The 16,540-nt window shown below is 42.2% G+C and overlaps 1 protein-coding gene across 3 annotated transcripts in view; it reads right to left on the minus strand.

Moving 5' to 3' along the window:
- Positions 1 to 16,540, minus strand: part of SLC10A7 (solute carrier family 10 member 7) — a 1,071,777-nt gene that overhangs the window by 911,431 nt on the left and 143,806 nt on the right. For all 3 annotated transcript variants that reach the window (XM_069631237.1, XM_069631239.1, XM_069631238.1), the window contains exon 3: positions 7,927 to 8,063. In XM_069631237.1, coding sequence (XP_069487338.1) covers positions 7,927 to 8,063 — 137 coding nt within the window. The remainder of the gene's footprint in view (positions 1 to 7,926; positions 8,064 to 16,540) is intronic.

The following is a 16,540-nucleotide window of genomic DNA, read 5'->3' on the forward strand; positions in this document are numbered from 1 at the left end:
CAAACACATTAAATTACTGATGAATCACTAACAGATAAGGGCTCTATCTCAGGTTTGGGGAGGAGGTGGCTGAGGTCGGAAATCTGGGCTGCAAATCAAAATGCTCAATTTGGACTTTTTTGCTGTGGCATAACCCAAACTAACGGATCTCAGAAACAGGAAGCTCTGGCCTCATCAAGAAGTTGTATTTGAATGCCAGAACACCGGGATAATGCAAAATAAGCTCCTTGTTGATGAAGCACCTGCAATGCAACAGACGTCCAGATTCCAAAGTGAAATAAAATACAATACAAACCTTCTTCCCTCTTTATTCTGCGTCAACCACCCTGCACATTGATGTGAACCCTTTAAAGCAGTCTTTCAGCAGATTTCAGCACCAACATTACCACCCAAGGTGCAAATCATGAGGCAACTCATCAGATGCTCCAAAATATTCTACATTCATTTGCCAATGTCAATACCACATTTTTGTATTTTATTGTTTAAAGTGTGGTCCTAACTCGCAAGCAGTGGAGCGCTGTAGGTGTGGGTAACCAGCATTTGGGCTGGCAACTTTTAACAGTAGCGCAGTGCTAGGAGTTTCGATCTGTGTCTCCTTGGTCAGTTAGGCAACAGGTTTCATACCCCGCATCACCATTCTATAGTCTGCAGAAAGGCTGCCTACGTCTTAGCATTCTCTTATAATAGCTTTAATAGCTCTACTGATATCTCTGCAGGCCATTTCAATTGCTTGGGTCCCTGGATCCAAGGTCTTGAAGCAAATCAAAATGCCAAATTTTGCAGCGTAGCTCCACTGAATCACTTGGCATGAGTCTTCGGTAAGACATTCCTTTATGGGAACTAAAGTGCAATCCCTTAATTTGATTGTGGCTGACAACAGTAAATCCTCTGCCACGAAGACAAGGCTGACAGTTCTATGCTGCCAATTCCATCCCTGCCCATGCTTCTACAGTGAGATTACAGCTGCCCATCTGGATTGCTTCAGAAAATCCAGTGAGCTTTTCCATGTTGTTACTACTTGTGGTGCGAGCATTGGCAGACATCTCTTCACTTTCCCTTCCCTAGAGTACAAAGTGCTTGCCACATGTGGAGGTCGTCATCATTTATCCAAATTAATTGCAAACCCCTGTATTCTATCTAAGGTACTGCCGGATACTGACTAAGATACTGCAAAGGTGTATCCCACTAACATCACTTATAGATACTAGATACTGTTGTGTCCACAATCTCATGTGTTTCAATGAAGAATTACTACTGAAGCTTTCACCAGCTTCAGAATGAATCAATTATTCAAAGCTGACTTGGAAATTACCACCAAACACTCGGTCATGGAGATGTTTTCATGCTGCGTTTCACTCTGCCTCTCTGGTTTCAGTAGGCATCCCAAATTTTAGACTGATTTGATCTGTTTAACAGCCTGCAAACAACAAATGAAGGGCTAAAGGATCTAAACTTCACAAAGACAAATTGATTGTAGAAAATAACATAACCCACTTCAACAGTTAACATTTTCTGAGGGAGCAACCTGCCTACCACACTACAGCTCTGCTGACCCACTGTGGAAAGGAAACGTAGCTTCACCAGAAAAACACTTTCCCAAAGCACTCCTACGGCTGTGCGATTCAGTTTACATCACAAACAGTTCAGCACATCCCATCACCAAAAACCCAACAAAACGGAAATTATGGAACAAAGGCACATGCAGAGCTCAGTAAGCACAATTCTTCCAGGAATGCCACTGTTGCATCGTCTTGGGGAAAGAATAAATGCTTTTGCCAGCGAGTCATCTGAAGAATCGCCTGGTAGCTCAATGTCACCAAAACCTCATGTTTTTGCAGCTCATTTAATGTCCAACTAGTCTTTCTTTCATGCCTATGTATCTAAGCTAAAGTCCAGAAAAAGATAAATGCAACTGCTCTCATACTATACCACTCTGTTCCGAGTGCAGGCTCAGAAAACCAGGTCCCGGCGCTCATGCTACTGCATAACTATCATAACTGTACCCCTTCCAACATCTCCTGTTTTAGGGCCCTTCACAGGCAGTTTAAACACTTGTTCCACAGCTGGATGTTCACTGTCTCCTATCCATTTGTCCAACTTGGAGATCAAAGCCACCACCATTTCATGCACGTTCTCATCATTCTCTGTAGGTGGAGCTCTCACTGGGTACACCTTGTTGCCCATCTATGTAGAGAAAGACGATCACACAGTCGACTAGAAACCACCATGAGACACACTTGCATGTGACAAGGTGGTAGCAAGGAGAACCAGACAATACACCTGCTCAGACATAAACTGAGGACCCAGATCTAGTCATGGAACATTCTTGTGCAACTTGCACCTTTCCATCCTGTCTCTGCTGAACATCCACAATTGCAGGCACTCCCCTGGAATCTCAAACATCCTCAACTCTGGTTTAGCGGTGGGACTCTAGGCTAAATGGGCGCTCACCCATCCCAGCCATTATATCATGTTACCAGTGGCAGCCTCATTCAGGACCGGACGAGGCATCACAGTAGCCACCTTTAACATGTTTGGGAGAGTGGGTAATGTTAGGGAGAATTCTCCAGAATGGCTGATTTCCCTTACCTATTGAGTGCCTTAGCAGCTTTGCTGGATTTCTAGGAGTTATTTTTTCACCTGGTAAGTGTGTCAGCCTTTTGCTGTGTGTTGTACATTTTATGCTCATGGACTATGGAGTCTCACCTACTCCATAGGCATCGTCTTTTTACTTTGTGTCATACAGCACTTTTAGTGCAGTGACACAGGGTTGTCTTTTCAGACTTCCCACTTTAAACTCCATTTTCTTGGACTGACTACTGTCTCCCAGAACATGTAACATTGCCATTGACTTTACTAGTCTTTTTAAACTTACAGACCCAATACAACCTATCTTCGGATAGAGTACTGGAAGGGTTAATAGTTATCCCTTTTGTCTGTTTCTCATAGAACATTATTTTGTTCCCCTTTCTCTAAGATTTGGCTGGTGGCAGTGGTATCTACCATTATTTTCTACAGCGAGCTATGAAAATAGCCCCGGTACTGTTAGAGGCTATGGTGGTAGCTTCACCCGCTGGACCCCATTTAATTTTATTTGGTTCCGGTCGGGTTTATTTGCCATTTCTTTTTGTAAAGGTCTTTCTCGTGTTTTACTCTGCATGCCAAACAAGGTTTGGTTCCTTTGTTCGCCGTCCTTTGGCGGGCTTCTGCACAGAAGCCCTTCTTAGGTGCCTGAGTGTCTGGGTGGACAGGATGTGAGGGAGGGGTTTGAGGGCTCCTTCACAGTCTCCTTGGAGACCTAAGTCGCACTCTAGTTTGATTGGCTAGGTGGCTGTCCTATAGTTCCCATAGCGTTCTTTGTGGGTCTCTGATGCGCATTTCTTTTGGATAGGTGTGGACCAGACCGTCTGTTTTTTTTGTCTCTTGCAAGCAAACCTTGGTGGGGTAGGATTAAAGTCCTCAGTTTTAATGATGTGCCAGTTTTTTATGACCAACTTTCGAAGTCTGTGACTGATTGGACTGAAGGTTGTGACACATGTTATTTTGTCAGCAGTTGTTTTTCCTGTTGGATTTAGGCATGTGTCACGATTTGCATTTTTGGCCCTTTTATATGCTACATTTGTTTCTTGGGGTAGTCCCTTGCTTTTAAACATCATTTTAGATGTTTTCCATGGGTCTTGTAGTCCTCCAGTAGGGTGTAATTTCGTCAGACTCTAAGGAATTGGCCTATAGGGAGGTTAGCTTTCAGGCTGGCTGGATGGTAACTTTGATACTCTAATAGAGTATTCTTATCTGTAGGCTTTCTAAAAAGTTTGGTGTTAAGTATTCCATCTTCGTGGATTTCTATTTCCAGGTCCAAAAAAGGCATGGTTTTGGTGTTGTGATTCATCGTGAAGCTAATGTTGACATTGTGTAGATTCAGCCATTGTTGGAATTCTAGAAGATGAATGAGTGAGCCTGTCCAAATCAAAAAACAGTTGTCTATGTAGTGATGCCATGCTCCAATGTTGGTCTGGTATGGATTGTTGCTGTGATAGATGGAATTTCTTTCTACATGGTCCATGTATAGGTTAGCAATGTCTGGGGCGAAGGTAGCGCCCATACTGGTCCTGTGTTTTTGATTGTAAGCGAACATAACGTCATTCTGTTAAGAAATTCACCGTGCTGAAGAGGGCTAAACTTAGAAGAGCAAGACACCAGGGATGGTGTCAATGCGGAATCCTAGCCAAAACATATGTAGACATCCTTTAGACATCCTAAGAGAGACTGTCTAACTCCGAATATGGACAATAACAACGTTCCTTCACATTTACAGTTCTCTCCCCAATAATGAAATGCTATAAAAATCTAAGAGCAATGAGTATCTGTCATTAACCAACTTATGTCACATACTAACTGTAGTCATTGACATTACTGAGGTTTGAGAAAGTGGATCTCTTTTTTCTGTTGATTTTGGTGTATGATGTGCCTTGTGGAAAGGACTTAGAACCAATACCTTTGTTTTTATAATTATCTTATGAATACATTTTGTTTTAACTATGTGTAATAATGTGGCAGGTCTTTTTCCTATATACTTTTGGGTGTATGAAATAGTCAACGCATCCTTGCATCCCTCTGCCCAGCTATCAAGGTGGACTGAGAAAGAGATAATTTGGCTGTTGGTGTTTTTTTTGTACTGTGCGATTGACAGCCAGGTTGTGTGAATGGGGGAAAACTGCTTAAAAGCAGGTCTTTGGGACTTGCAAGGCAGAGTCACCACTGGAACGAGAAAACCGACGAGGAGCTGAAGGAAGACGACTGCTGCAACTACTGGACAACCCGGTGAAGCCCTGCTGCAGGTCCGAATTGCTCGAAACTCCGATAGAGAAGATCTGCAAGGAATCTTCTTCGCTTGAGCTTGATGGGATCAACCAGCTCACCAAACACCAAACGCCGGCCTTCCTCTCCTGGTCGAATTTGCTGTGCCTCGCTGCAGTGAACCAGATAGCCAGGAGGAACGGAACCTGTCTGGGTTTTAAAGAGCGCACCTTTTATTCAACGCTTTGCTCTGCTGGTGGTTTCTTCCCTGGACAGTGCAGGACCCTCCAGTCTTCCTCCTTCTTGTCACCACGACAGTCGCTTCAGGAACCGTGAGCCTGCAGGACCTGCCAGGAACAAGCGCCTCAGCTACAGCATTCTTCTTCATTTAAGGTGCTGTGCAAACTCGGTTGTTCGTTCCGTCCGACCGCGGTGAAAGTGTTTGAAATCTTTCGCCTCTCTGAAGGCTTGTCCTTCTCTTCTCCTTTGAATAACTTTTCTTCCGACCAACCTCTTTTTGAACTCTTGGCAAAGACTTAACCGCAAACTACTCTGAACTGTGTGATCCTCGGCAAAGAACCATTAACATTGGCCCAGGCTTATTGCCTTGCATCCTAGTTGTAGTAAGCCTTTTGGATACCCTTGTCTTTTCCTCCCTTTTCAAATTGCTGGAGTGCCATTTTTCTGACACTTCATTTTGAGCTTAACCTGTCCAGAATTGATTGGGGCTTGTTGTAGTGTGTTAAGATTGTTATTTTCTGCTGCTTTAGATTAGTGAACTGTTTTATAACTGATGGTGTAAATACATGTATATTTGTTTACGCAGAAACCTTTAATCAGTGTTTGTTTGAACCATACTAATTGTTGTCCTTTGTGCAACTTCTGATACTGCTCACTTTACTCTTGAGATAAATCTGGCTGCTCAGCCATTGCTACCACTTTACTGTGTAGTACACGCTTGTACCAAAGGTGAATGTGTACTTGCACTTGTAGTCTTAATTGTGTGTGGTGTTCCCAGGGTACTGCATACGATTCTGCCTAACAGGTAACACTCAATTGAACTGTATCCCCCCCATCAGCTGATTCACTGCCCCCTATCTTGATTAGGAGTGCAGCTTCCCAAACTGCAATCCGAATGAGCAAGACCCACTGAAACACCATCTGGCAGATGAGTGGAGCTAGAGTTAGGAGCCCATGAGAACTGTGGCCACATTAAGGGCGGGCTTTCTTTGTCCCCCAAACATCTTTTCTTTTTTTTTTTTTAAACATTGTGCAAGCCCTCTGCCTAGGACACAGTTTCCAACTTTTCAGATAACATCACAAAAGGGATGCAAGATCTTTCATTTTAGCACTATTTTTGGGGGGGAGAAACATCCGAAAAATTAAGAAAGGTCACAGTCAGACCTAAAGAAGGGCAGGATTGTCTATGAATCTATGGAATATGCCAATGATGTATAACTAATGTTATAGGTCACTAACGTATTCTTCGCCAAAACGTAGAACTTCCATACGTTTATGGTGTGGAATAAGTTGCATTTATGAAAAGGTTGTTACAAAAAAAAAAAAAAGTTAAACAACTCCCCGTTTTCAGAACGTAATTGCTAAAAAGATTTCCAGAAGTGTCCCAAAACTTTAATTTGGGGACAGGGCAATAGGTTAATTACGGGGTGTGTGGTAGAGTATGAAAAAAAAGTAACTTTTGTAGGGTGAAAAATATGTTTAAAAAAACACACTGATCCACAGAACAGATTCTTAGCTTGGAGAATTACTCTCCAAATCGAAAAATCTATGAGGGTGTGAGCACACTTGCAGGTCAGAAATGTGAAGTAATGTCACCATTATGTTAACACGAAATTAGATATGTGTGTTTATGACAAGATGTATAGCAGTTCTCGCTATTTTGAAGAAAAACTCATCCACCATTCCTCCCAATATGGTTACACTATAATCGCCTTTCTCCACAAAAGGCTGCAACACCTGAAAGGAGGTTTACCAAAACATGTGGTGGTGATTCTAACCTAACAGTGAGTCTGATGGGAGGGGATTGTAAAAGGGAGGGAAAGTTTGAACCTTTGGTGGTAGCATTGCAGTTAAATTAAAAAAAAAATTAACAAAAAAAATGGTGGCGGCCTCCCCCGCAGCACCCCGCTCACTATACTGTCTGGTATAGTGAGCGGGGTGTTGCGGGGGACACCCCCGTAGCACACCCGCAAAAAATAAAACGGGGGTGTCCCCCGCAACACCCCGCTCACTATACTTCACGCTATAGTGAGCAGGGGTTGTGGGGGAAACCCCTGCAGCCCCCGTAGTATGTACGTGTGTGCGCATGAGAAAGGTGCAAACTTTCTCATGCAAACGTTCCGACCGTGGCAAAATCAGCCGCGGTCGGATCGTGCAGATCGATGGGAGGTGCTGCAAAGTCTTGTGAACCCTATAAGGAGACCTTAGATAGAGAGAGCGAACATGGGAGTGAGTGTGTGTGTTTAAGTAAAATAGATACAAATATAAAAAAGAGAGAAAGTGAAAGGCCTGTGTTTGATGAGATTCCCACAGAGTTTGGAAGGAGAAACTACCTTGATTGTTCCACATAAGACATCTTTTGGGATCTGTTAATCATTTTAAAAAAAAGGTTTGCAGAACATTTGTGGGAGGCGGAATGGGCCAGCCTAAGACATCCTAAAGAGAGAGGAATTTAGGCTGGACTTTTGTCCAAGTCACTGAATTATTTGTTTTTCTGAACAGCAATCATTAAGAATACATACGAATAAAGCCCCTTCGCTCAGGCTGTTCGAGTGTGTTGTTCAATGTCCATGATCGGACAGTGCCAAAGGAATTCAAATTAGCAAAGGAACCCCGAGCATGGAAAGAAAATTTGGCATGAAAGACATTATAGGCAACAACAGAGCATTTCAATTAAACAAGGAAGCAAATTCCCCCTTTTCAATTACTAGCTGCATGTGTGGACGAAGCAAATGAAACTCAACAGTACACTCCATAAAAAAGAAACTGCACCCATTACATTTTTGATTCAAGTGAAAATCTAACTAATAAGTGAAAAAGCAATCCATTAACACCAAAAGACACCATAGAAACAATGAAGAAAGATGCATTAATTCTTTGGTAACATACCCTTTTAAAAGCCATTCATTGATCGGTGTAATTGATAATGCTTGGAGAAAAAACCAAATTGCAGTTGGGAAGAAGACAAGTGTAAATATCTGGACAAAAAGGTGCAGCTTCACATGCATCAACGCACTAGTCAGCTCCTGAAAAACAACAAGAACATTTTAATCTAAAGGCCTTTCCATTTTACAAAGAGGGCTATAGCTGTAGTTTCATTAAACATAACTTGAGTACACTCAAAGTAGAATGAATAAGACACATTTTGGTAAAACCCAGATTTCTTTTTAAAGAATGTGTACAATCGCAAGTTCAAGGTGTTAATCACACAACAATAGAGTATGTTACAAGTCAGCAGTAAACACAATACGTTCATTGGATAAAGATTTAACTTCAAGAACAATACGTCTCCTCGTTGCAGCAGATTTGGGTTAGAAATGATGCTAACCACTGAAAAAAACAAATGACCCCAATTAACATGGTTTTATGTTTGTTCGTTTATTTGATCATATCGACATTACATCATAGATAACAACACAAGAATAAAATCACATCATTCATAAACACCATTAGATTAATCCAGAGTACAATAATACAGAAGTGTTGCCATTGTCGCAAAGTTGTAGGCTCACTGCTAGAGGAAGGGTACCAAATGTGAATTTCATAAAGAGGAGTCCCAAAAATGTTGGGTTCATATTATCCAGATATTTCTAATTTCCCAGCATAGATTTTTTTATTCCAATAAAAGGCTTAGCGTTGCTGAACTTTGCAATTTGGCAACCAACATCTCATCCTATTAGTGTTGCTATTTAAACTTAATTAAATCTTAGTTTTATCGATATACTCTGGGTTTGACCAAAGTTCTGGATAACCCAAAGTAGCCGTGAGTTTCCTGATATGCAAAAAAATAATTTAAAAAAATCACAGGGCGCTTGTCCCTCCCTCTTGTGACAAGACATCTTTAATGCATCCCTAGATTTGTTTAATCTTGGTTTTCTCCAGAGCCTTACCAAGTAGAGAAACCGTTTAATCATTACTAAGCAGCTTATACTGTGTAGATTCAGCTCAGTTAATAATGGCATTTTAGCGTTGGAGGTAGGAAACCCTGAGATGTTCTTTAGAAAAACATTTACTGTCGAAACTAACAATAGGCTAGTTTATAAGTCTGCAGTAAACACAAAACGTTGTTCATTGGATAAGGATTGAAGTTGAAGAACACCATCTCTCATCCTTGCACCAGATTTGGCCCAACTTAACAAGGTTTTAAGAAGGGATTTGTGCCAGAAGAGCAGCAATTACAGTATCCAATTCTAGCACTGCAAATCTGAAGATTTTCTTCCCTCATGCACATATTTGAAACACTTGAAAATGTGTTTTGTTTTGCTGCTCTGCGATTAATTAATCGTGGATTGTTCAAAGGACACAGCTGACGTCAGATTATCACATTAACTTCAAGAACACTTAGAAAATATATACTGGCCATCATTTTCTTGTGAAAGTAGATCCCAGTCAAGAAGATGTAAGATATATACTTTCATGGTGAGGGGTAGAGAGTAAAATAGAAAAATCTAATTATTGGGAACTGAGATGCACAATGATCACAGCCTCTAACATGAGCATTCCCTGCTCTGCCCCATAACTCTATGTTCTCTATTACGTTGTTAGTCAATACACAAACTGACCATGTATACCAACCACCATATGAAGTTAAGTATGGGTTGTCAGTAGACACATGATATATTTAATACCCCTTTCAAATCAAAAGCATTTGACATAATTTACCTTGAGCACCCTATGTTTGTATATTTTTTGTCATTGGTGGGGGCCCAACACTAGACAAGCCTCGATGCTGTGAAACCACTACCATGGTGATTTTGTGCATTATAAAACCTTTTAACACTTCAAAACATGATGGACCTGCACTTAATGCAAACGTTTGCATATGTCCTTGTGTGTAAACCCCATTTACTCTTGACATCCTAGAAATGAATAAGGGCAGATGTGCTCTCAGTCCAGTGAAAGAACGCACACACAAAAACATAACTCACAGAGAAATTCATATCCCCAAACCCAAATAAAATCACAAAACTGAAAACTGTATATCAGTGTTTTGGGGAGGAGGAAATGGGAGAGGGCATATGTGGGTCTTTGTGTCATAACAATGCATACTTCCAAGATTTCTCCATGACCACCTGACAGGTGAAAGGGATATGGAAGAAATTATGCTACAGTGCCTATAGGTCAAAACAGAATTGTATAGTGGCGCTGAAAGTTAGGCAAGACCAGTAATACAAATAGAGACCGTCTGTCTTTTAACACGAGGTGGGCCCAATACCTACCTTAGAAGATATGCACCTTCAAGACTGTCCAGTAAAACATTTGCTGCGTTGTGTTTGAGGCTTCAGACAGACAAAGTCCAAGAATGGCCAAAAGCATACAGTCTACTGGGAGGTTCAAAACAATACCAGCAACAAATTCTCTGAAGGAAGGACTAAGAGGCAGAGAGTCACATATCAAAAGGAAATGTTCAGTATATTGTTACAAAATGGCACACGGCAGGAGCAATATTTCTGGGGAACTGTAGAGGGGCTTCACATTTTGTAATTTATATTCTGAATGACTGCCAATCTTCCTCCTATAACAAGACTATTTCTGCTGAATTGTAGAGCCTGGGGAAACCAGATCACCCCGATTCGAGGGAAAAACACCAGTAAGCTATATTTCTGCTTGGTGGTCATCTATAAATTATAAATAATTAAAAAATAATGTATTCTTGAAAGCTATGCACGTAATATTCAGGGGCATCACTGTGATAACACATTAAAAGATAGTGTGACAAATCTGGAGGTTTCTTTCTTGGGGACTTGGGGGGTAACCACCCCCCCTCGACCCCCAACAGGCTTGAGAGGTGAGCGGAGTCAGCTAAGCAAAACCTTCCCTAGGGCTTTTTGAAAGCGGGACCTCACTGTGAGCGAGGCCCCACCAGAAGACCGGGACTCCTATTTCTGTAAGGAACACCCTATAACTGAGATATTGACCCTCATTACAAGTGTGGTGGTCTGGAAATAAGGGTGCCGGTCGCACCGTACCGGCACCCTTTTCCAGTCCGCCACACTACAACCGTGCGGGAGGGGGCCATTGCGTCCGACAGGCCTGACCTGCCGGATGCAATGGCACCTGCCTGCAGTATTTTCACAGAAGCAACAGTGCCGGTGCTTCCGTCTCTCCACTCCTATGAGTCCTATGGAAGTCCTTTTTGTCAACCAGGTAAACAGAATTGTTAGCACAATATTTTCCCTCAAGATTTACTATAGCCCCATCTTCAGCTAAACCACAAAATGTAAACCAAACACAAAAATTAAGACAAATAGTTGGACCCTTGTTTAGAAAGGTGATCCACTTCTCACAGGATCAAGATAGTGTTATCCCTGGTTGGAGTGTAATAGAGGGATGAGTCAAGATTATATGGCTCACCCCCTAGAAGGAAAGTTGAAGAATCATTAGAGTGTTGGTGAGTTCTCACTGTTTTAGATATTGTGTGACAGTTACTCACATACAGACGATTAGGAGTGACTGGGCAGAGATTTATTTATTCCAACCAGTTGTTTGGAAGCGTTTTATATGTTTAGGATGAGCAGTAAGAATTAATGTTGTTCACAGAGACTAGCTCCGTCCTACCTTGTAATTGTTTTTTTTCTCAATTTTTCACACACTGTTTCTAATGTTAATGTAGAACACTGTTCAAAGGTACTGTTTGTGGTGGAATAGGAGTTGTGCAGAGATAGGGATACTTCTCTACTTCTGTGCCTCACCTGGATAGGCAGCACATCAACTTTTTCTAGGATGAGATAGGACCACCAGGGATAGCTATCTAGTTAACAGTTTTTATAAAAAAATATTTAAATTGGATTGCCCTTCTTTTCCTTGTGTTGTATACAAGTATATTGGGCACCAAAGAGGGGACTGTTAAGCCCAAAATGCCTTTTTTGTATTACGTGTAAGAGTGAACCGGCACAGCAGAACAGACTAAAATTGCATGATTCAGCCTAACATGGAATAAAATAGAATAAAATGTCATGCCAATGCATAGGCAATACAAATGGCATTCTCCCCACATTCCTGCATCTGGCCTCTGCAGAGAGTTTTAATTTTCTGTCTAGGTCTCTCCCTCAGCAGAACATGTTTTATCTGAGTCTGTGTCGCTCATAGATGTATTGAAAACAGGGTCACTTGGATCAGTGAATGGAAGATAAAGGGGGAGGGAGGAGGGGCTGGCTATGGACTACGGTCATTATACTAAGGACACATTAAAAGGGATATTTTTGTTTGAGAGAAATCTGTCCTTGATAACAAACAGAAACCCCTCAACTCCTCCTTTCTTAGTACGTTAGATGGCAGGCCGACAGCAATCTCAGACCTCAGCCTACTGTGCAAAGTGAAGTGCACAGTTGGACCTCCTCAGAGCTTTGCCAGTCGGAACAATGCCCATTGTGGAGTGCTCAGTGGGCCATCCTGGGACTTTTGCCAACCAACGCTAAGTCCATTGGGCAAAGAATATCAATCAGTCAGGTGTAGATCAGGCGATCAGTGTTTATAATGGTTCCCTTCGATGGGACATGGCTATGTCAGCTCTGACTCTGGATGAAGAACAGCATTTATCATCGAATCAGTAGCACCCAGCTGTAGCCAGAAATATGATCTCATGCATCATGATGATCAATGATCTTGGACTGAATTTTCCATCGTCATTCAAATGCCAATGTCACACCAGGTTGCAAACATTTCACGGGGTCTGGACATCAGTACATACTCTATGAGAAAACAGAACAGCATTTCAATCTTGTGTCCACCAATATTCTTCTTAGGAAAAACAATCAACATTATGGTGAATGCAAGAATTTAGAGCAAAGCCAGAGTGCTAAAATATATTGTGTACTGGGCATAATTAAACGATCCAGCTTTCAAATAGGTAAGCTGTAAGTGATGTTAATAGGGTTCAAATCTTAATGGCAGGGCATTTGTGGTCTGGGCCACAGGTAATTCCTTCTCCATTTATTTTCATTCCATTTAAGCTGGTCTGACGGACACTTCGACTAAAGAGCCACCGGTCAGTTGGCATTCAGCAGTGTGGCTTGTTTTGTGCCTTAACAGAGTTAATAGCTCCTCTAATGAATGCATACGTTTACATACCATTGTAAACGTTTTTTAAATGCCATGCCTCAAAGTATAGTGTACCAAATTCAGAAATCCCTATGGGCTAGAATCTTTGATACCAGTGCAGTTGGCACTTTTTAAAAACCTCTTTGCCGTGTCTCTACTTTATCGGTAGAGTTTTGTTCTTGCTGGATTCCAAGCTATGGAATTCTTTTTCCCCAGAACTACATCAAATACCTAATGAAATAGATTTTTGAAAATGCTTGCAATCCATTGTGCAATAGGCTTTGGCCTGCAGCCAGAAACTTAAACCAATTATGTGTGTGCTACGTGTTCATGCGCAGACACAGAGGCACACTCGTCTCAGTTTGCAGACATTCCCACCAGTAGGTGGAAGGTCTGCCGGGCTTTTAAAGTGCAGGACCTGGCTTCCAGATCTTGTAGCTTATGGCAGTAGTATTTTGGAAGCACTAGGGTTGCATTTGAGAATTCTCTTCAAATCCATATGCGTTTCATGATTGTGGAAGTCAGTGACCCTTTTTATTCTAAAGACTACATTTCCTAGAATGCTTTTGACACAGCTTTGTCTCTATGTTTACAGGCCAAGGAAGGGCAGGTGCTAGCATTTGATCACAGCGGAGAGATTTAAAAGACTTCGTTTGAGTCAGTCCAGTATTGGGTGTTGATGCAGTGCGCCAGTTGGCATTGTGCCTCCTGTTCCAACAGTAGTTGGCTATTTTTATTCCGGATTTTTAGTATGAGCTTTAGCACCACCTACAAACCAAATATATTGCATTAGAGTACAGGCAGGGAGAAATGGCACATGAGGAGCGAGACAAAGCTTGTAGGAGTTTGGTTATATGAACACCCATTGACTGCCCAGGGCCATGCTAATCCCTATGGCCACTCCCACCCAGTTCCAGCCCCTCCATGCCCAGAACATCTCCCCATGGGAACTCTGTGTGCTCACTGTAATGAAGCCTTACCATCAAACGTTGCACTTGAAGTGCCCGCTAGTGTTTTCTCAAAGCAGTCTTCTAGGGAGTTAATGACTTAATTGGAGTTGTAAACACGCTACTGGTGTAATGTGTCTTAACCAGGTCTGCCTTCAGCCACTCGATTTATAAGCACAATGTGTGTCCTTCACTGAAGTCCTGTTAAAACAAGCATTGGCAAAGCCAACAGTTTTGGCTTGTGTTTAAGTATTAGGCCTTTGCCAGCCACTGCCATTACATATCCAGGTACTTGCACCATTTTGCACCTCCTACTATTACTCGTCAGTTAATACCACCACAGCAGTGTTTGGCTAGTGCCTTTCCCATGCCTACACAAAAGTCGAAACCCTGTTGGCATTACCAGTGCTTGCTGAGTTTGCTGTCCACTGCTTTGTTTTCTTGTTTCTTGAGCATGCATGAATGATGTTGTCACGGAACCTGCAGTGTTGTTGGTACCGACTCTAGTTTTTACACGAGCACTCATTTGTAGCGTAGCTCGCTTTCCTGAAATTGCCATGCCCTCAAAGTATTCCATGTTCCAGTTCAGTTTTCCTTTTCTGAGTGGGAATGGGAGGTATTGAGTTTGTTCTAGGTTTGCTATGCTCCTTTCATTCCCTAGGTGATACTGAGTTTGTTACTAATTTTTCCTGTGTTGCTTCCTTGTTTGCTAGGTGTTGTGCGCCTGCCTGTAGCTCATAATTTCCTAGGTTTTTGCTTTTGTAAAGTTCTCTATTCCTACTGAGCCTAGAGTTGTTATCAATTAAATTTTCCACCCTATGTTATTGCAGCCTTTCATGTTCCCCTTTAAGCGATAGGTTCTGTTGGCACCATAACTGACAGAAGCGTGGGGAGTAGGTTGTGGGGCGCAGGGGATGTTCAGCCACCAAGAAGTTGCTTGGGATATCGGTGCATAGAAAGGAGAGTGATAATGCGAGCAAATACATACAGGCTATTCCAAGACAATGGATAGGTTGGATCAGTGTAGTACTCAGCTTTGTGTGCGGTACATAGTATCCTGAATGTTGAAAAGGGACTCCAAGGGTAAACGCTGAAGCGCATTTGAAAGGTTTTTGTGTGATCGAAAAGGCTTATGATTAAAGATTAGTCTGTATTTGTATTTTATTTATTTATAAAGCGCACCTGGCCAAAGAGCATCTGGGTGCATTTCTTGTGGCTACAGAGACATAATATACAGGCCAAAACAAATTTACATAATACAGATTACATGACGGTAGAAGTACAGAGATTTATAAATAAATGACATGATAGATTACAACATACAGGCCTGTGGGCCAACATCAAGTTAAATGACCCAGAGCCAAAAGGATCATTAAAGCATTGAAGCAACGCAGGAAATGTACGAGTCTTGTGGAGCCACAGTACGACTTTGCACTTGAACAAGTGGAAAGAAGGTTAATATCGGAGTAGGATAAGCAGTGAGTTCCACAATTTGGTGGCAAGGAGTGGGAAACTGGATCCACCGGCTTTCCTGAGCTTATATCTAGGCAAGGATAGGCAATGAGCCTGTGCGGATCACTTTGGCCGGGTGGAAGAGAGAGGGGAGAAACGGGTAGCCAGATATTCTGGGGACTGGTTAGCTCGGCATGTATGCATGAGTGCGAGAGTTTTGAGGGAAATTCTTTGTGAGCCAGTGGAGGCTCAGTCTAGTGTCTGAGATATACTGGTTCCTTGGAATATTTAGAGCTGCCCTGATGGCATTGTTCTGGGTTACCTGAAGCTTGCTGATGTTCCTTTGACTGGTTCGTAAGTAAAGGGCATTACAGTAATCCAGTTTAGACATAATCAGGGTTCTAGCAAGGATGGTGCAGTTGGAGGTGGTAAGGTCCAGTCGACATGCTGTGATAAGTTTGCACATGTAGGCAGACGCAGAGATAACAGCGTTGGTTTGTTGGGTGAGAGACAAGGTCGAGTAAAGATAAAGGTTTTGGTGTAAATAGATACCTTGATGGTATTGCCATCAATAATGAAGGATTTAAATGCAGGGTCTAGTCTATTGAGTCTGAAGTGGGAGCCGAGGGTGAGAATCTTGGCCTTCTCGTCGTTCAGGCGCAACCCATGTTGTGCCATCCAAGCCTGAATGACCTGATAGACATCATTTAGCTCTTTGGTGTCGAGTGTGTTTGCCCGTGACAGGTATGAACATCTGGGAATCATCGGCGTAATTAGTATAGGTGACACCCAGATGGTCAAGAATATCGAAGAGTGGCTTCGCAAACACGTTGTAGAATGTGGGGGAAACACAAGATCCCTGAGGGACCCCACACAGGACAGGCGAGGGATAAGCGGCGCTGATGGGGAGAAGACCCTCATGGATCTGTTGGCCAGGAAGGATCTGATCCAGGATTGGCTTCGTCAGAAAAATGAGCTGCAGATTTAAGGGTTCCATGTGATAATATCGCCGCAAAAATATTGGCATACAAATATTTCCCCATATTTATGTGCCGATATTACCC

The sequence above is a fragment of the Ambystoma mexicanum genome, chromosome 6q, assembly GCF_040938575.1.
Source record: "Ambystoma mexicanum isolate Mex_15411 chromosome 6q, UKY_AmexF1_1, whole genome shotgun sequence".
In the NCBI taxonomy this organism is placed as follows: Eukaryota; Metazoa; Chordata; class Amphibia; order Caudata; family Ambystomatidae; genus Ambystoma; species Ambystoma mexicanum.